Source organism: Scyliorhinus canicula, chromosome 5, assembly GCF_902713615.1.
Source record: "Scyliorhinus canicula chromosome 5, sScyCan1.1, whole genome shotgun sequence".
Lineage (NCBI taxonomy): Eukaryota > Metazoa > Chordata > Chondrichthyes > Carcharhiniformes > Scyliorhinidae > Scyliorhinus > Scyliorhinus canicula.
Window position 1 is genome coordinate 121,265,532 of NC_052150.1, and position 22,317 is coordinate 121,287,848.

A 22,317-nucleotide genomic window follows, 5' to 3' on the forward strand; every position below is an offset into this window, starting at 1 on the left:
CCCATCGCAGTGCATCCCCCATCCATTGTGGGCGGTATCACTTTCTGACAAATCTGCATATTAGAGCAAGACAGCTAGTCTCACTTTAATATGCAGTTTCCCGAGGCACCCGAGGTGTTGGTATCTATCCCATTCGCCTCGGAGACCTCGCGTGAGCACCGTTCAGTACTGATCTCCACAAACAGGAACCAGTTGGAATGGCACTCGTTGGGGGTCTCCCAAGGAATCGGAGGCCCCCAGGTGCTTGTCCTCTCTATTTACTTATTTCTTTTTCCAATTAAGGGGCAATTTAGCGTGGCCAATCCACTTACCCTGCAAATCTTTGGGTTGTGGGGGTGAGACCCATGCAGACACAGAGAATGTGCAAACTCCTCACGGACAGTGACCCAGGACCGGGATAGAACCCAGGACTTCAGCGGTGTGAGGCAGCAGTGCTAACCACTGCATCACACCCTGCGCTTGCCCTCTTGACAGGATGGCACCCTGAGTGCCACCTGGGTACCAATCTGAAACTGTCAATGTGCCCAGGGGTGGCACTGCCAGGTACCAGGTTGGTACAGCCAATGTGCCAAGTTAGCATTTTTAGCATGCCGATTGGGCCGGAGTACTCTGCACAGTGTGTTGAGGGGGTGCTCACACCAGCACTGCTAGCAGCTGCTAAATGGAGGAATCTCTATCACGCCTAGAGCACGTGATGTCGCCAGCATATGTAGAACGGGACCTGCTCTCTGCCGCCGCTCCAGGCAGGAAGACTCCAGTGATTTTAAACACTAATCTGCTCCTGGGTCAGTGCGCTGACGTCAGGAGGAAGTGTTCTGCCCCTCTGGGCTCCGGACCTGCGCACTGCTAAGGGGGCACGCATGAGCGAATGGCTGGCATTCTGAAAGCCGGTTGTGGCCGGCATTTTTAAAAGCTGGTTGCGCCGTTAGGCGCTACGTCCTGCGATCAGAATGCTGAAACACATGGCCCCACAGCTTTCCTGACATCCATCCACTGGTCGTAACCCTGGGTTTGAAAATTACTATTGTATATTTTATACGCTACTGCGACTGTGCTCCAGTGGGGAGGAAGTTAATGTTTATGGAAGGGTGCTAATCAAGCAGGTCGCTTTGTCCTGGGTGATGTTGAGCTTTTTGAGTGTTGTTGGAGCTGCATTAATCCAGGCAAGTGGAGAGTATTCCATCACACGCAGTACTTTGTAGATGGTGGACAGGCTTTGGGTTGTCTTGCCGCAGGATTCCTAACCTCTGACCTCTCCTGTAGCCACCATATTTATATGACCAGTCCAGTTCAGTTTGTCATCAATGGTAACCCCCAGGATGTTGACAGGAGGAGATTCAGTGATGGCAATACCATTGAATGCCAAGGTGTGATGGTTTGATTCTCTTATTGGAGATGGTCATTGCCTGGCACTTGGGTGTGGCACAAATGTTACTTGCCACTTGTCAGCCCAATCCTGGAGATTGTCCAGGTTTTGCTGCATTTACACCTGGACTGCTTGTGTCCAAGGTGTTGCAAATGGTGCTAAACATTTTGCAATCACCAGGGAGCATCCCTACATCTGACCTTATGTCAGAAGGAAGGTCATTGAAACAACTGAAGATGGTTGCGTCCAAGAGGAACACATGCAGAGCTGTCACGGGACCGAGATGATGGATTTCCATCCACCACAACCATCTTCCTTTGTGCTAGGCAGGACTCCAACCACTGGAAAATTTTCATCTTCATTCTCATTAACTCTAGTTTTGTTAGGGCTTCGATGCCATAGTCGATCAAATGCTGCCTTGATGTCAAGTGCAGTCACTCTCAACTCACCACTGGTTGTAATGAGGTCAGGAGCTGTGAGACCCTGGCGGAACCCAAGCTGAGTGTCCATGAACAGGTTATTGCTAAGTAAGTGGGGCTTGATAATACTGTTGATGACCTTTCCATCACCTTACTGATGATTGAGAGTAGACTGATAGGGCGGTAATTGGATGGGGACATTTGTGGAGCTTCCTCCTCCAGCGAGTTGTTTATTTGTCTCTCACCATTCTGGATGTGGCAGGACTGCAGAGCTTAGATCTGATCCGTTGGTTGTAGGATCGCTTTGTTCTGTCTATCACTTGCTGCTAATGTTGTTTGGCATGCAAATAGTCCTGTGTTGCAGCTTCACCAAGTTGACAACTTATTTTTTGCTCCTGGCATGCCCTGCTGCACTCTTCTTTGAACCAGGGTTGATCCAAAGGCTTGGTGATATGCTGGGCCATGAAGTTACAGATTGTGGCCGAGTACCATTCTGCTGCTGCTGATGGCGCACAGCGCCTCATGGATGACCAGTCTGGAGTTGTTAAATCTGTTCTGAATCCATCCCATTTAGCCCGATGGTATCTGTTCTGAATCCATCCCATTTCGGCCGGCGGTACATAGGGCAGCACGGTAGCACAGTGGGTAGCACTATGGCTTCACAGCACCAGGGTCTCGGGTTCGATTCCCGGCTTGGGTCACTGTCTGTGTAGAGTCTGCACATTCTCCCCATGTCTGCGTGGGTTTCCTCCGGGTGCTCCAGTTTCCTCCCACAGTCCAAAGATCAAGTGGATTGGCCATGATAAATTACCCTTAGTGTCCAAAAAGGTTAGGTGGGATTATGGGGATAGGATGGAGGTGTGGATTTAAGTGGGGTACTCTACCGGTGCAGACTCGATGGGCCTCCTTCTGCACTGTAAATTCTATGATCCACTGAACATGGGTAATCCTTTTTCAGTGGCAGGAATATTGACAATCAGAGAATCCAGATTTAAAAGGCAACATGGAGAAACGTTCCCTTTACACGATGAGCAGTTGTGACCTGGAAAGATAGCGGAAGCAGATTTTATAGTCATATTCAAGAAAATGGAGGGGGGGGGGGGGGGGGGGGAAGAGATCACACAGGAAAGAATTAGGGTTAGCTCTACCAAACAGCCAGCATAGACACAATGGGGTAGAGAGTGCCCTCTGTGCTGTATTAATTTAGAATTATTTGATGATTCAAGAAACTTAGCGAGCTGGGTCAATGAAACACTTCATGAAACTGCAGGGATAAAGAATTCAGTTACATGAAGAACCCGGAAAATCTCCCAGGTACGACCCCCTGGGGATCAGAGGTTAAGTGCCAGTATTTATAGCACAGTAAGCATCAATAAAGGACACACCAAAAGCAAAAGTTACCTGAACTAAATAATAATGAAGAAAACAGTGGTACTAAAGAGTGACAAAGCCCCAGGACAGATCCATCCCAGGGTTTTAAAGTTAGAACAGGAGACATTGCCAATGTCCTGACTATAATTTCCCAAAGCTCTATCAACACAGGAAATTGCACATGTTACTATGCTTTTTTAAAAAGTGTAAGTGGCAAAACAGACACTTTAATAGGCTGTCCGCAAATAACTAGACTCTAGAACTGAGGATAGGATGACTGCACATCTTGAAAATTGAAAGGCAGCATAGATTTTGCACCCAGTTGTGGACACCACACTTTAGGAAAGATGTTAAGGCATTAACGAGAGTGCAGAAAAGATTTACAAGATGGTTCTAGGGATGAGGAACTTCAGTTATGTACATAGATTGGAGAACTGAGGACTGATTTCCTTGGATAAGAAAAGATTTAGACAGGAAAGTAGAGTTGGGACCCAACCAGAATCAGCCATGATCGTACTAAATTGCAGAGCAACCTCAAAGGGCTGAATAGTCGACTTCTGCTCCCGAATCCTATGTTCCTGTGATCCGTAATAGTTAATTTGTGCCCAATGAGCCTGATTACTTTGGCCAGTTCTTCAAAATAAAAATCAATGGATAAGTAAATGTTTACTAATATTAATGCTGTGGACTTCCAGTGAGCATTCTCCAAGATTCCTCATAACAGACTTTTAGTTAAACTAGAAAAACAGGGAAATGAAAGTAACCTGCTGACCTGTGACCTGTTTAAAAAATGGCTGGTGAATGAAGGGTAGCAAACAAAAATCTAACTACCTCTGTGTTAAAAGTATTCAATGAGCCCACTTCCACCACCTTGAGGCAATGAGTTCAAAAGTCACACAGCCCTCAGAAGAAAACTCTCCTCATCTCTCTCCTGTAAGAGTGACCCCAGATTTTTATAAAACTGTGCCCCTAGTTCTGGCATCACCCACAAGAGGAAACATCCTTTCAACATCTACCTTGTCAATACCATTCAGGATTTTATATTCTTCAATCAAGTACTGTGTACAGTTCTGGTCACCCTATTATAGAAATGAGATTATTAAACTAGAAATTGTTCAGAAAAGATTTACTAGGATGCTACCAGGACTTGATGGTTTAAGTTATAAGGAGAGGCTGGATAGACTGGGCCTTTTATCCCTGACCTTAGGAGGCTTAGGGGTAAACTTACAGAGGTCTGTAAAATATTGAGGGGCATAGATAAGGTAGATAGTCAACACCTTTTCCCAAAGGTAGGGGAGTCTAAAACTATGGTTTAAGGTGAGAGGGGAGAGATATAAAAGTGACCAGAGGGGCAATATTTTCCAGAGGGTGATGAGCGTCTGGAACAAACTGCCAGAGGCATTGGTAGAGGTGGGTACAATTTTGTCTTTTAAAAATAATTTAGATAATTATATGGGTAGGATGGGTGTAGAGGGATATGGGCCAAATGTGGGAATTGGGACTAGCTTAGTGGTTAAAACTGGGCGGCATGGACAATAATAATCTTTATTATTGTCACAAGAAGGTTCACAATAAATCTGCAATGAAGATACTGTGAAAAGCCCCTGGTCGCCACACTCTGGCGCTGTTCGGTTACACTGAAGGAGAATTCAGAAGGTCCAATTCACCTAACAAGCACGTATTTCGGGACTTGTGGGAGGAAACCGGAGCACCCGGAGGAAATCCACGCTGACACGGGGAGAACGTGCAGACTCCACATAGACAGTGACTTAAGCCGGGAATCGGACCCGACACCCTGGCGCTGTGAAGCAACAATGCTAACCACTGTGCTACCGTGTCACCCGAAGGGCCTGTTTCCATGCTGTAAACCTCTGACTCTAAGTTGCCCTCACTGTTATAAACTCTAGTGGAAAAAGCCCAATCTTTCCAACTTATCATCCTCGTGGCCACTGAAACTTTCAATCATCTCTTGACTCAATTTATCGAATGCCTCCCCATCAGCCATCTGACCTCCACTAGCTATCAATTTTAAATTGTCCAAAATACCAAAACTGACATTTGTCTGATAATAAATCCTACTGATCCATTACTAATATTGCTTCTCTGCCCTCCAACACATGTAAATTAAAATCAAAACAATCCTGCTATGGTCTCATCCCACCCAACTCTAATCTCATTTCTTCCAGTCCTCTGGCTTTCTGTATATTCCCTTTACCCTGTACTTCACAATTCATGGCAGACCTTTTTAATCCTACTTTCTGAAACTCCAACTAAAGCGCTCCCTTCCCAAAGGTTTCTTAAAATGAAGCGTCAGTAAACTGTTCCCAAAAGGCCATATGTGTGAGTAACTGTTCCCAAAAACCATATAAATGGTCCAGAGGGGAAGTGATGAAAGATTAAGAGAAGGAAAGAGAGAACATGAGAAGACACTGGCAGCCAAGATAAAAGTGAATGCAAAAATCTTCTGCAGGCATATAAATACTAAAAGGGTTGTGAAAGGAATAGGATCGATTAGGGACCTAAAAGGGGTCAGTGCATAAAGGCTTGGCTGGAGACTAAATGAGAACTTTGCAATTGTCTTTAAGAAACTAAAAAATACTCCTCATGTCTTACTGAAAAACAAGGTATTTGAGACACTGCTATGACTAAAAGTTAATAAAGTGTAGGTAATAGATAGGCTAACTGGATAAATCAGCTGGACAAGTTGAAATCCAAGGATACTGATAGAAGCAAGGGTAAAAACTTTGGAACCAGACCATAGCATTCTAATTCTCCTTGGAATCAGAGATAGTGCCAGAAAATCGGAAAATTGCAAATATTACACCTCTGTTCAAAATAAACTGCAAGCATAAATTCACCAACTACAGACCAATTAGTTTAACCTTGGTGGTGAGAAATCTTTTAGAAATGACAATTAACAGTCACTTGGACAAAGGTGGATTAATCAGGAAAGAAAATAATATTTAGCAAACTGCTTAAGCATTTTTGATGAGCATTGATGAGGGTAATGCGTTGATGTGGTATATGTGGACTTGCAGGAGGCATTTGCTACATTGTTAACAAACCTGTTATGTGGCAAAGTTACAGCCCATGGAATAGGGACAGTAACAACATGGATACAAATGAAATAGGTAGCATAGTGGTTATGTTACTGGAATAGTAATGCAGGTGCTGAATTAATGCTCCAGTGATAAAAGTTTAACACCCACCAGAGCAACATGGATACAAAATTGGTTGAATGACAGGAAACTGAGTAGTGGTGAATAGGTTCCTTTTCAGACAAGATATATATAGGCTGGAGGAATGGTTGGAGAAGTGGCAGTAGAAGTCTAATGGAATGATTCATTTTGGTAATACCAACAGGAAGATACAATATAAAGGGTACAATTCTAAAGAGGATGCAGGACCTGGGGGTATACTCCTTTGAGTAACGAGTGAACAAAATGAACTTATTAAGCAATTAACATGCCATTAAAGGGGCACTGTTACAAAAACTTTAAAGGATACTCAACAAATACAAGGAAATTCTCTTCTCTCCTGTCCCCCTCTACATTGGAGGGCCAAGGATCAGGAGCTTGGGTCAGAAGTGCAACCAAATCAGTCCTTCAAATAACCAAAAACTGGGCTGCAACCTTGCACAATTTATAAACACAGAAAACGGACTCAATGCCACAAGACCTTCACTGGGGACTCCTGCCACCGCCAAACCCCACCACCTCTAAACGGCGGGACACAATACCACAAGGTTATCAGACAGCTGATATGGGTGAGGAATGATGTGGAGATGCCGGCGTTGGACTGGGGTGAGCACAGTAAGAAGTCTTCCAACACCAGGTTAAAGTCCAACAGGTTTGTTTCAAACACTAGCATTCAGAGCACTGCTCCTCCCTCAGGTGAATGATTCACCTGAGGAAGGAGCTGCACTCCGAAAGCTAGTGTTTGAAACAAACCTATTGGACTTTAACCTGGTGTTGGAAGACTTCTTACCGAGGGTGAGGAAGTGAAGAGTGTGCAGCAGCAGCCCACTCAGGAAATCCCTCCGTGCAGAACAGAAAGCACTGAGGAACTTTCTATAAACAGCACAAATTAGGGGCCACAATTCCCAATGAAGGTTTTGGGACATGGGACGGTGTGGAATTCCATCCGAACAGGATGGGTTTAAACAGGAATCCGCCACACATTTGGGCTGCCTCAAACACCTCGAGCACCTGGAGATATATGTACACAAATCTTTAAAGGTGAGAGGGTAGTGCTAACCACTGTGCCACCCAGCATAAAGGCGGAAGGATTAACTCTCCTGTCTCCCACCCACTCGGGGCCTGCCTCTCTGCCATCCACTCACCACCACCACCCTCCCCCCCACCACCACACCACACCGCCCCCCCTCCCCACCACAATAACACTCCCCCCTCCCCACCACCACACCGCCTCCCTTCCCCACCACCACACCGCTCGCCCCCTCCCCACCACACCACACACCGCCCGCCCCCTCCCCACCACCACACCGCCCGCCCCCTCCCCACCACCACACCGCCCGACCCCCCTCCCCACCACCACACCGCACCGCCCAACCCCCCTCCCCACCACCACCACCCCCCCTCCCTCACCACCACCACCCCCCTCCCTCACCACCACCACCCCCCTCCCTCACCACCACCACCCCCCCTCCCTCACCACCACCACCACCCCCCTCACCACCACCACCCACCCCCCTCACCACTACCACCAACCCCCCTCACCACTACCACCAACCCCCCTCACCACTACCACCACCCCCCTCACCACCACCCCCCCTCACCACCACCACCACCCCCCCTCACCACCAACACCACCACCCCCCCTCACCACCACCCCCCCCCCATCACCACCACCCCACCCCCCCTCCCCACCACCACCACCCCTCCCTCCCTTACCACCACCCTCACCACCACACCCCCCCTCACCACCACCACCCCCCCCTCCCCACCACCACCCCCCCTCCCTCACCACCACCACCCCCCCTCCCTCACCACCACCACCCCCCTCCCTCACCACCACCACCCCCCCTCCCTCACCACCACCACCCCCCCTCCCTCACCACCACCACCCCCCCTCCCTCACCACCACCACCCCCCCTCCCTCACCACCACCACCCCCCCCCCCTCACCACCACCACCCCCCCTCCCTCACCACCACCACCCCCCTCCCTCACCACCACCACCCCCCTCCCTCACCACCACCACCCCCCCCCCCTCACCACCACCACCCCCCCTCCCTCACCACCACCCCCCCCCCTCCCTCACCACCACCACCCCCCCCCCCCTCACCACCACCACCCCCCCTCCCTCACCACCACCACCCCCCCTCCCTCACCACCACCACCCCCCCTCCCTCACCACCACCACCCCCCCTCCCTCACCACCACCACCCCCACACTCCCTCTCCACCACCACCCCCCCTCCCTCACCACCACCACCCCCCCTCCCTCACCACCACCCCCCCCCCCTCCCTCACCACCACCACCCCCCCTCCCTCACCACCACCCCCCCCCCTCACCACCACCACCACCACCACCCCTCACCACAACCCCCCCTCACCACCACCACCACCCCCTCACCACCACCACCACCCCCTCACCACCACCACCACCCCCTCACCACCACCACCACCCCCCCTCCACCACCCCCCCTCCACCACCACCACCCCCCCTCAACACCACCACCACCCCCTCACCACCACCACCACCCCCTCACCACCACCACCACCCCCCCTCACCACCACCACCACCCCCCCTCACCACCACCACCCCCCTCACCACCACCACCACCCCCCCTCACCACCACCCCCTCACCACCACCACCACCCCCCCCTCACCACCCCCCCTCACCACCACCACCACCCCCCCCTCACCACCCCCCCCTCACCACCACCACCCCCCCCTCACCACCACCACCCCCCCCTCACCACCACCACCCCCCCTCACCACCACCACCCCCCTCACCACCACCACCCCCCTCACCACCACCACCCCCCTCACCACCACCACCCCCCCTCACCACCACCACCCCCCCCTCACCACCACCACCCCCCCTCACCACCACCACCCCCCTCACCACCACCACCCCCCCTCACCACCACCACCCCCCCTCACCACCACCACCCCCCTCACCACCACCACCCCCCCTCACCACCACCACCCCCCTCACCACCACCCCCTCACCACCACCACCCCCCTCACCACCCCCCCTCACCACCACCACCACCCCCCTCACCACCGCCACCCCCCCTCACCACCGCCACCCCCCCTCACCACCGCCGCCACCCCCCTCACCACCACCACCCCCCCCCTCACCACCACCACCCCCCCCTCACCACCACCACCCCCCCCTCACCACCACCACCCCCCCCTCACCACCACCACCCCCCCCTCACCACCACCACCCCCCCCCTCACCACCACCACCACCCCCCCTCACCACCACCACCCCCCCTCACCACCACCACCCCCCTCACCACCACCACCCCTCACCACCACCACCCCCTCACCACCACCACCACCACCCCCCTCACCACCACCACCACCCCCCTCACCACCACCACCACCCCCTCACCACCACCACCACCCCCCCTCACCACCACCACCACCACCCCCCTCACCACCACCACCCCTCACCACCACCACCCCTCACCACCACCCCCCCTCACCACCACCCCCCCTCACCACCACCCCCCCTCACCACCACCCCCCTCACCACCACCCCCCCTCACCACCACCCCCCTCACCACCACCCCCCTCACCACCACCCCCCCCTCACCACCACCCCCACCCCCCTCACCACCACCCCCACCCCCCCACCCCCCCCTCACCACCCCCATCCCCCCCCTCACCATCCCCACCCCCTCCCCTCACCACCCCCCACCCCCCCCTCACCACCCCCACCCCCCCCCTCACCACCCCCACCCCCCCCCTCACCACCCCCACCCCCCCTCACCACCCCCACCCCCCCTCACCACCCCCCTCACCACCACCACCACCCACCCTCACCACCACCACCACCCCTCACCACCACCACCACCCCCCCTCACCACCACCACCCCCCTCACCACCACCACCCCCCCCTCACCACCACCACCCCCCCCCTCACCACCACCACCACCCCCTCACCACCACCACCACCCCCTCACCACCACCACCCCCCCTCACCACCACCACCACCACCCCACCCCCCACCACCCACCTCACCACACCACCCCCCCTCACCACCACCACCACCACCACCCCCCTCACCACCACCACCCCCCCTCACCACCACCACACCCCCCCTCACCACCACCACCCCCCCTCACCACCACCACCCCCCTCACCACCACCACCCCCCCTCACCACCACCACCCCCCTCACCCACCAACCCCCCCCCTCACCACCACCACCACCGCCCCCCCCCCCTCACCACCGCCACCCCCCCCTCACCACCGCCACCCCCCCCTCACCACCCGCCACCCCCCCTCACCACCCGCCACCCCCCCCTCACCACCAGCCACCCGCCCCCCTCACCACCGCCACCCCCCCTCACCACACCCCCGCCACCACCCCCCCCTCACCACCACCACACCCCCCCTCACCACCGCCACACCCCCCTCACCACCTCCACCACCCCCTCACCACCACACCCCCTCACCCACCACCACCCCCCCTCACCACCACCACCCCCCTCACCACCACCACCCCCCTCACCCCCCTCACCACCACCACCCCCCTCACCCCCCTCACCACCACCCCCCTCACCACCACCCCCACCCCCCTCACCACCCCCCTCACCACCACCACCACCCCCCCTCACCACCCCCACCCCCCCCTCACCACCACCACCACCACCCCCCTCACCACCACCACCACCCCCCCTCACCACCACCACCCCCCCTCACCACCACCACCACCACCCCCCCTCACCACCACCACCACCACCACCACCCCCCTCACCACCACCACCACCACCACCCCCCCCACCACCACCACCACCACCACCCCCCATCACCACCACCACCACCACCACCCCCCCCTCACCACCACCACCACCACCACCCCCACCACCACCACCACCACCACCCCCACCACCACCACCACCACCACCACCACCCCCCCCACCACCACCACCACCACCCCCCCTCACCACCACCACCCCCCCTCACCACCACCACCACCACCCCCCCCTCACCACCACCACCATCACCCCCCCTCACCACCACCACCCCTCACCACCACCACCCCCCCTCACCACCACCACCCCCCCCTCACCACCACCACCCCCCCTCACCACCACCACCACCACCACCCCCCCTCACCACCACCACCACCACCACCCCCCTCACCACCACCACCACCACCACCCCCCCTCACCACCACCACCACCACCACCCCCCCTCACCACCACCACCACCCCCCCTCACCACCACCACCACCCCCCCTTACCACCACCACCACCCCCCTCACCACCACCACCACCACCCCCCCCTCACCACCACCACCACCCCCCCCCCTCACCACCACCACCACCACCCCCCCTCACCACCACCACCCCCCCTCACCACCACCACCCCCCCTCACCACCACCACCACCGCCACCCCCCCCTCACCACCGCCACCCCCCCCCTCACCACCACCCCCCCTCACCACCACCACCACCACCCCCCCTCACCACCACCACCACCACCACCCCCCCTCACCACCACCACCACCCCCCCCACCACCACCACCCCCCCTCACCACCACCACCACCACCCCCCCTCACCACCACCACCACCACCCCCCCTCACCACCACCACCACCACCCCCCCTCACCACCACCACCACCACCCCCCCTCACCACCACCACCACCCCCCTCACCACCACCACCACCACCCCCCCTCACCACCACCACCACCACCCCCCCTCACCACCACCACCCCCACCCCCCCTCCCCCCCACCACCACCCCCCCTCACCACCACCACCACCCCCCCTCACCACCACCACCACCCCCCCCTCACCACCACCACCACCCCCCCTCACCACCACCACCACCACCACCCCCCCTCACCACCACCACCACCACCCCCCCTCACCACCACCACCACCACCCCCCCTCACCACCACCACCACCCCCCCTCACCACCACCACCACCCCCCTCACCACCACCACCACCCCCCCTCACCACCACCACCACCACCCCCCCTCACCACCCCCCCTCACCACCCCCCTCACCACCACCACCCCCCCCCCCTCACCACCACCACCACCCCCCCTCACCACCACCACCACCCCCCCTCACCACCACCCCCCCTCACCACCACCCCCCCTCACCACCACCACCACCACCACCCCCCCCTCACCACCACCACCCCCCCTCACCACCACCACCCCTCACCACCGCCACCCCTCACCACCGCCACCCCCCTCACCACCGCCACCCCCCCCCTCACCACCACCACCCCCTCACCACCACCACCCCCCTCACCACCACCACCCCCCTCACCACCACCACCCCCCTCACCACCACCACCACCACCCCCCCTCACCACCACCCCCACCCCCCTCCCCACCCCCCTCACCCCCCTCCCCACCCCCCTCACCACCACCACCACCCCCCCTCACCACCCACCCCCCCCTCACCAACCCCCCCACCCCCCCACCACCCACCACCCCCCCACCCCCCCACACACCCCCCCACACCCACCCCCCCACACCCACACCCACACCCCCCACCCCCACTCGCTGCCACATTCCTCCCGTCCCCGGTACCTTTCGGAGGGACTCCCTCAAGCTGGAATGCTCCTGAGTGTAGATCGGAATTGTTTCCCTGGCAGCATTCGCGGAGTAGCAACGCGACCAGAACCCAGGAAAAGGGCTCCGGCTCCGGATAAACACTCGGGAGCAGCTGGAGGCCATGGTGCCGGCGAATGGGCATGCGCAGACCGTGAGACAGGGAGGAAGGAGCAGAAGTGTCAGTGCAGAGAGAGAGAGAGACAGGGTCAGTGCAGAGAGAGAGAGTGACAGGGTCAGTGCAGAGAGAGAGTGGCAGGGTCAGTGCAGAGAGAGAGTGGCAGGGTCAGTGCAGAGAGAGAGAGACAGGGTTAGTGCAGAGAGAGTGGCAGGGTCAGTGCAGAGAGAGAGAGAGAGTGACAGGGTCAGTGCAGAGAGAGAGAGAGAGAGAGACAGGGTCAGTGCAGAGAGAGTGACAGGGTCAGTGCAGAGAGAGAGAGAGAGACAGGGTCAGTGCAGAGAGAGAGACAGGGTCAGTGCAGAGAGAGAGAGAGTGAGAGACAGGGGGACAGGGTCGTTGCAGAGGGACGGGGTGTGTGCAAAGAGGTAGGGTCAGTGCAGAGAGCCAGGGATGAGTGAAGAGAGACAGGAATCAGTACAGAGAGACGGGAGTGGAGCCCAGCACAGAGAGACTGGGGTGAGCGCAGGCGGGGGGGACTGGAGAGGGATTTGGTTGGTGCTGGGAAACTGTGATTTGGGGTGACAGTCACTCCATTTGCTGGTATTAATGCAGATAGAGGGTGGGCTCTGTGGTGAATTAACCTAGTAATTCACACTGTGTTCTATAATATGTATTGTGTCCTTGTGGGCTCTGTATACGAGCTGTTGCGCGGTTCTGCCCATAGGGGGAGATGAGGGGCGAGATTGTCCGCAAATGCGGAGAGTCGTAAAGGCTGCCGTGAAACTGGCCGTGTTTCACGGCAGCCTTCATGCCCGTTCCCGGGACCCGATTCTCCTCACCATCGGGGCAAGGAGCGGGACCCCGGGAATCACGGCGTCGCGGCCTTAACGACCGTCGTTAAGGCCGCGCGGCAAGATGACACACGGCCGACTCCAACCCACGCGTGCGCGGGTGACGTCATCACCCCATTGACGGAACCCGCGCATGCGCGGTTCCGCATTTCTCCTCCGCCGCCCGACAAGATGTGGCGGCTTGATCTTGTCCGGCGGCGGAGGGGAAATAGTGCGTCCCTTTTGGACGCAGGTCCCGACGATCGGTGGGCACCGTTCGCGGGCCTGTCCCCTCCCGAGCACAACGGTGGTGCTCCCGCCCCAAAAGGGCCTCTGGATGCCCCAAAATGTGTTTGTTGCCATGAAAAAACTGGCGTAAAGGCCTGGCCGCTCGGCCCATCGGCAGCGGAGAATCGCCGCTCGCCGTAAAAAACGTGACGTGGGTCAGGCAAGGGGGTGGAGAATAGCAGGAGGGCGTGAAAAATGCCAGGAGGCCCTCCCGCTATTCTCCCAATCGGCGTGGGCAGCGGAGAATCGCGCCCGAGGAGTTTGTACTGGGCTCCACCGTTGGCTCCGCCCATGGCTCCTCCCACTGACCGGAAGTATAAAACTCTGCAGTCGTGAGCCTGCTGCCAGTTCATCACGTCGCAGGCTGGCTCAGTTGTCAGACGATTAAAACCACTGTTCACTTCCAATCACATGTCTTGTGAATTGATGGTCTCATCAATTTAATAGTCTTAGGAAACTTGAAGAAAACTACTATGGAGTCAACCCTCAAACCTGACCGACTAGAACTCGACCTGCAGGCTGCAGAGGCGAAAGAAATCTTTCTACACTGGCTCCGATGTTTCAAGGCCTACCTGGCTGAATCAAGCACTTCAGAAACTACGGAGGAGCAGAAACTCAGCCTACTGCACGCAAGGGTGAGCCACCGTATCTCTACTCAACTTAATAGTACTTCCTCGTATACGGAGGCCCTGGCCATGCTTGATCGAATGTACGTGAGGCCTATCAACGAGGTCTACGCGCGCCACATTTTTACGACCCGCCGCCAGCGCCCCGCGGAGTCGCTGGACGAATTCCTGCGCGATTTAAAAGCCTTAGCTCAGGACTGAAATTATCAAGCTGTATCAGCCACCCAGCATATGGAGCTCACTGTCCAAGATGTATACGTGGCAGGGCTCAGGTCAAACTATGTGCGCCAGCGGTTGCTTGAAAAAGGGGCCCTGTAGAGTTAGCTACAACCATGGAGGTCTCATTCAGCAGCCTCACCTCGTTCCCCGCGGACCAAGCGACCCCATCCTGGCCCCCCGACCAGCGACTGCCCCAGGCCTGCGCCGCGCGGCTACCCACCCACTACGCAGCCCCAGTGTGCCATTTTTGTGGGCATCCCCAACACCCACAGCAGCACTGCTCGGCCCGCAACGCGACAGCAGCAGCTGCGGTCGCAAAGGACATTATGCCCGGGTCTGCCTGGCGAAGAAATCCACCACTCCAAACTCTCCCGCAGCCCAGAGCACTCGCTTCCCAAACCCGCAGACCCGCAGGCCCCGAAATGCTGCAGCCTATATGCTGACTCCGCCCCCACCCGACACGTGCGACTCATGGGGGCCGCCATCTTGGCAATCCTCCTCCACGCGGCCGGCCACGTGCGACTCATGGGGGCCGCCATCTTGAGTGCCATCTTCCTCGCTGCCCGCCACGTGCGATCCACGGGGGCGGCCATCTTGGGATCCATCCTCTTCAACCTCTGAAACTCACCTCGACGACTACGACCTCAGCGGACAGTCATCACGGGACCACTCCAGCACAGCTGATCGAGCCGCCGACTACCCGCAACTCAGCGCGGTCACGGTGGACCAGTCGCGTCCAAAGCACCTCCTCAACTCTATGATGACCGTTAAAATCAACGGGTACAGTACACCGTGCCTCTTTGACTCCAGGAGCACCGAGAGCTTTGTACACCCAGATCTGGTAAGACGCTGTTCGCTCCCTATTTTCCCTGCACGGCAAACTATCTCCCTCGCTTCGGGCTCACACTCTGTTCACCTCCAAGGGCGCACCGTCGCGACCCTAATGATTCAGAGCGCCAGCTAATCAAACTTCCAGCTATACATACTCCCCGAACTCTGCTCCGCACTCTTACTGGGACTCGACGTCCAGTGCAACCTCAAAAGCCTCATATTCAGCTTCGGTGGGCCCATACCTCCACTCACTATCTGCAGTCTAGCGACGCTAAAAATCGACCCCCCTCCACTCTTTGCTAATCTCACTCCGGACTGCAAACCCGTAGCCACTCGCAGCAGGCGGTGCAGCCTGCAGGACAGGGTGTTTATCAGAACCAAGGTCCATAGGCTCCTACGTGAGGGGATCATAGAGGCCAGTAATAGCCTCTGGAGAGCTCAGGTGATGGTCGTCAAGACCGGGGGAAAATCCCGAATGGTAGTGGATTATAGCCAAACCATTAATCGGTTCACGCCCCTCGATGCGTACTCCCTCCCCAGGATTGCAGACATGGTGAATCAGATCGCCCAGTACCGCATTTTCTCAACGGTGGATCTGAAGTCTGCATACCACCAGCTCCCAATCCGCCCGGAGGACCGCCACTACACGGCGTTCGAGGCAGATGGCCGCCTCTTCCATTTCTTCCGGGTTCCCTTTGGCGTCACGAATGGGGTCTCGGTGTTCCAACGAGCAATGGACTGAATGGTGGACCAGTACGGGCTGCGGGCCACGTTTCCGTACTTGGACAACGTCACCATGATCAGTAGGACCACGACGCTAACCTCCATCGATTTCTCCAGACTGCCCAGAAACTCAACCTCACGTATAACACGGAGAAATGCGTTTTCCGCACGACCAGGCTAGCCATCCTCGGCTATGTCGTGGAAAACAGAGTCCTGGGCCCCGACCCGGACCGTATACAACTCCCTCTCCCTCATTGTCCCAGGGCCCTCAAAAGGTGCCTGGGATTCTTCTTGTATTATGGCCAGTGGGTCCCTCAGTATGCGGACAGAGCCCGCCCACTATTTAAGGCCACACTCTTTCCTCTGTCAGATGAGGCTCGTCAGGCCTTCACCTGCATCAAGGAGGACATCGCCAAAGCGGCCATGCGGGCGGTGGATGAATCCGTCCCTTTCCAGGTAGAGACCGATGCCTCAGAGGTCGCTCTCGCAGCCACACTAAATCAGGCAGGGAGACCAGTCACCTTTTCTCCCGGACCCTCTCCGCTTCGGAACTTCGACACTCCTCAGTCGAAAAGGAAGCACAAGCCATCGTGGAAGCTATACGACACTGGAGGCACTACCTCACAGGTAGGAGGTTCACCCTCATCACCGACCAAAGATCGGTTGCCTTCATGTTTAACAACTCACAAAGGGGCAAAATTAAAAATGATAAAATCCTGCGGTGGAGGATCGAACTCTCCACTTACAAGTACGATATTATGTATCGACCGGGGAAGCTCAACGAGCCCCCTGATGCCCTGTCCCGCAGCACGTGCGCCATTGCGCAAGACGACCGCCTGAAAGCTATCCACAATGACCTCTCCTACCCGGGGGTCACCCGGCTCGCCCACTACATCAAAGCCCGAAATCTGCCTTTCTCCACCGAGGAGGTAAAAGCCATCACCAGGGATTGCCCGATCCGCGGAGTGCAAACCGCACTTCTATACACCAGACAGGGTCCACCTGGTAAAGGCCTCCCAGCCCTTTGAACGCCTGAGCATCGATTTCAAAGGGCCACTCCCCTCGACCAATAGGAATGTGTACTTCCTGAACGTCGTTGACGAGTTCTCCCGCTTCCCCTTTGCTATCCCGGCCCCGATATGACCTCCCACACAGTCATCAGAGCCCTGCACACTATCTTCACCCTGTTCGGTTTCCCCAGCTACGTGCACAGCGACCGGGGTTCATCCTTCATGAGCGACGAGCTGCGTCAGTACCTGCTCGACAAGGGCATTGCCTCGAGCAGGACTACCAGCTACAACCCCAGGGGGAACGGGCAGGTAGAGAGGGAGAATGCGACGGTCTGGAAGACCGTCCTACTGACCCTCCAGTCCAGGAATCTCCCGACCTCCCATTGGCAGGAGGTCCTCCCCGACGCGCTCCATTCAATTAGGTCCCTCCTATGCACAGCTACCAACCAGACCCCTCACGAACGGCTATTTGTTTTTGCTAGGAGCACTACCATAGGGGTTTCGCTCCCAGCTTGGTTGAAGCCACCAGGCCCGGTTCTCCTCCGGAAGCACATCCGGGCACACAAAACTGACCCACTCGTAGAAAGAGTGCTCCTACTCCACTCGAACCCCCAATACGCTTTCATCGAATACCCTGACGGCCGTCAGGACACTTTCCCTCCGGGACCTGGCACCTGCAGGATCCAACTCCACCACCGCTGCCGTCGAGGTACCCCTCACACTACACCCCACACAACCCTCCGGCGCCCTGCACCCCCGCACCTACAAGTTCACTGCCCGTGCTCCGCGCCCCCGCGCCTCTAGGTTTCCGGTGCTCCCTGTCGCCCGTCGAACCAGTCGGGTACGAAGTTCGGACCGAATCACCCCCGGAGTCCACTATCGTACCCTCATCAACCGTCATCACCCAGCCACCCGAAGAGGCTGCAACCCCGGTGCTTCGTCGATCCCAAAGGATGACTCGGCCGTTGGACCGGCTCAATTTGTAGACCCATCAGCCCCGCCGGACTTAATTTTTTTTACAGGCGGTGAATGTGGCGAATTATAAATCTAGTAATTCACACTGTGTTCTATTATATGTATTGTGTCCTTGTGGGCTCTCTATACGAGCCGTTGCGCGGCTCTGCCCATAGGGTGAGATGAGGAGTTTGTACTGGGCTCCACCCTTGGCTCCGCCCATGGCTCCTTCCACTAACCGGAAGTATAAAGCTCTGCAGTCGTGAGCCTGCTGCCAATTCATCTCGTCGCAGGCAGGCTCAGTTGATTGATTATTAAAACCACTGTTCACTTCCAATCACGTGTTTTGTGAATTGCTGGTCTCATCAGGCTCACTGCATGAACTTAGATCAGGGTTTGGGACATCATCCTAAGGAACCAGGCCGTGAGGAGAGGAACTTTGCAACGTTTGGCACTACGGCAGGGGAGAGTTCCTGCCCCTGTGCTAGGGTTTAGTTCAGTGAAAATGCATCTGAAAGAAGTGAGACAGGAACAGGCACCGACATTACGACTTGTTATTTGCACCATTGAAACTAACGTTATTTCAGTGTTAAAAATGTATATTCATAATCTTTGTCCCTGGACATATTCGAGGGTCAAGAGCTACTTTCATAATATTCTTGAGCAGCTGTTTTTAATCCATGAATCTCCCACAACTAGTTCACAGCGCCAGGGTCCCAGGTTTGATTCCCGGCTTGCGTCACTGTCTGAGGAGTCTGCACTTTCTCCATGTGTCTGTGTGGGTTTCCTCTGAGTGCTCCGGTTTCCTTCCACAAGTGCTGAAAGACAAGGGGCAGGATTCTCTGATCCTGAGGCTAAGTGTTTACGCCATCATAAATGCCGTCGCATTTCTCGACGGCATCACCATGGCCTCAGGAGCAGCAATTCTGACCCCTAGAGGGGACCAGCACGCTGCACCTGCTGATCACCAGTGTCAGATGGGCTCAACGGGTCTGCGCATGTGCAGTGGGACTGGCGGCAATGTGCGCATGCACAGGAGGACCGGCGCGCATGCGCAGTGGCTCCCTTCTCTGTACCGGCCCCGACTCAACATGGCGTAGGGCTACAGGGGCCGGCGCGGAACAAAAGAGGCCCCCAGCCCAAGAGGCTGGCCCGCCGATCGATAGGCTCCGATCGCAGGCCAGGCCTCAGCGGAGGCCCCCCACCAGGCCGCGCCCGGATGCGTCCACGCTGAGGTCCCGCCGGGTAAGAGCAGGTGTGAACGGCGCCGGCGGGACTCGTCTTTTTTTGCGGGGCCGCATGGCCCATCCCGGGCCGAGAATCGAGCAGCCCGCGACCAGCGCCGATTCTCCGCTCTCCAGCGAATCAACGGACTGGCGTTGGGGTAGCGTGGCACGATGCGCGCCAGTCCCGGCGCTTCACCAGCCTGGCTCCGGGGTGAGAGAATCCTGCCCATGCTGTTCGGTGAATTGGACGTTCTGAATTCTCCCTCCGTGTACCCGAACAGGCGCCGGACTGTGACGACAAGGAGCTTTTCACAGTAACTTCATTGCAGTGTTAATGTAAGTCTACTTAATAATAATAATTGCTTACTGTCACAAATAGGCTTCAATGAAGTTACTGTGAAAAGCCCCTACTTGTGACAATAAACATTATTATTATAAATGGTTTAGACTTGTGGAAAAAAATTATTTTGACCCGACAGACAGCTAGAACGGTCTGCATGGAGGTTGTCATGAGTTTCAGTAAGCAGTGCCTTCCAGCAGTAGTTTTATGGTATACACAAAACATTCTTCCAACTTTGACACAACAGGGTGGAAATTGGGCTGTGTTTTTTTGCTTGAGCAAGTTGAATTTGATGTTAAGACCAGCATTGGCATCTTGCTGCCAATATGTAGATGTAGTCTAAATTCTAGCAACTTGGCACAGCCACACTGCTGAGTAACCACATGTTGGAGTTCACAGACCAACGAGAAAATACAAAAAACTGACTGCCGATTACAAAATAAATGAGAAACATGCTCTCCTGAGATCAAAACTACAACATAAAAACAACTACATTGGTTTTGCTTTGATTTGATTTATTATTGTCACATGTATTAGAACATAGAACATACAGTGCAGAAGGAGGCCATTCGGCTCATCGAGTCTGCACTGACCCACTTAAGCCCCCACTTCCAAACTATCCCCGTAACCCAATAACCCCTCCTAACCTTTTTGGACACTAAGGGCAATTTATCATGACCAATCCACCTAACCTGCACGTCTTTGGACTGTGGGAGGAAACCGGAGGAAACCCACGCAGACACTGGGAGAACAAGCAGACTCCTCACAGACAGTGACCCAGCAGGGAATCGAACCTGGGACCCTGGCGTTGTGAAGCCACAGTGCTATCCACTTGTGCTACCGTGCTGCCCACTACACATACAGTGGAAAGTATTGTTTCTTGCATGCTACACAGACAACACATACCGTACATAAGGGAAGGAGACTCCAGAATGTAATGTTACAGTCACAGCTCGGGTGTAGAGAAAAGATCAACTTAATATGAGGTAGGTGATTCTCTTATGCGTTGAACTAAACTGCTTTTGTGCATACAGGCAATTTGCAATGCTCATTCCAAAAGTAGCAACAATCCCAATGTAATCTGGTAAATTTACTAAATCTGACAGCAGGGCATACCTGCTTTAAAAAAATATTCTTAACATTGCAACTCTGGCAGATTTACACTGCGGTTGCCAATAGCTGAATGGGACCCACACTTTAGGAGATGGTGGTTTAAACATGCTATGCATTTTAATGAAAATCTGGTAAATCATATATTGCAAAACCTCGATTGCAACTAAATGGAGTGAGACATGTGCATTTTGAGTTTAAAGTTTAACCTGTTTTGATGCAGTTCGTTTTTTTAAAAAAAAATGCCTTTCAACCTGCTAAATTGAATGTAAATGAGTTCAAAGTCTATGTTACTCAGACACTTTCACGGATGTTGACAGGTCTATGTAGCAATGTATTTGCTTGTTATTGTGAAAACAGAACAAACACAGTGCTTGCTAAATCTATTGAACTGCTACTGAAATGCCCATTTCTTTATTTTTCCAAAAGGATCGTGGAAGTAAAGGTGATTTCACAAGCATCGATGGACAAACATTTTTATAAACCTCAGTTTTGGAAAGGTGACTTTAGTAAAGTTTGTAATTAGCTATTATAAATTTATTGTGTTGCAGAATTGTTTCAGGAATTCTTCTGTGGCAAAAGTTTGATTTCATTTATTTTTCACATAAATAGCATATGACAAGAGTTCAACCCAATGCCCTGGCTAACATTTGTTCCTCAACCAATAAAATAAAAACAACAATTTGGTCATTATCATGTTGTTTCTGGGAGTTTATTGGAAGCACACTGGGTGCATCATTACCGACCTGACAACAGTTACTACACTCCAAAAGCATTTTACTGGTTGTAAAGCACTTTTGGATGCCCCAAGTTATGAACATTTAAAATAATTATAGTATTTTAAGGATTTTGTTGTGGGCTCCACACAGAAAGATTTTTTAAAATAATTATTTCACAAATAAATATTTCCATGCACTCTCATGACTTAAGATGCTATTATGAAGATGTGTTTTATGCCAAATGATATTTAATCCATTGTCTAGAAACTTTGAACATTTAAAAAGACTTTTTAAAGGCGCAGAGACTAAAGTGACTTGAACGGTCAGCACAAAATGGCTAACCCCAATTTGGATTACTATATGTTGCCCTTTACAATTCATTAGTG

The 22,317-nt window shown here is 55.1% G+C and overlaps 1 protein-coding gene and 1 long non-coding RNA gene across 4 annotated transcripts in view; one reads left to right on the forward strand and one right to left on the reverse strand.

Annotated features, from left to right (window-relative positions):
- The window catches only part of zgc:85777 (uncharacterized protein LOC405871 homolog), an 87,000-nt gene extending 73,872 nt beyond the window's left edge, over positions 1-13,128 (reverse strand). The window contains exon 1 of the mRNA XM_038797563.1: positions 12,914-13,128. Within this exon, the coding sequence (XP_038653491.1) occupies positions 12,914-13,060 (147 nt within the window). The 5' untranslated portion in view covers positions 13,061-13,128. The remainder of the gene's footprint in view (positions 1-12,913) is intronic.
- LOC119966221 overlaps positions 1-21,905 on the forward strand; it is a 41,615-nt gene extending 19,710 nt beyond the window's left edge. For 2 of the 3 annotated variants that reach the window (XR_005460698.1, XR_005460699.1), the window contains exon 2: positions 21,642-21,905. This is a non-coding gene — a long non-coding RNA (uncharacterized LOC119966221). Of the gene's footprint in view, positions 1-14,713; positions 14,809-21,641 lie in introns of those variants that run through there. The other variant, XR_005460697.1, reaches the window with a different exon arrangement.
- The last annotated feature ends 412 nt before the right edge of the window (positions 21,906-22,317 follow it).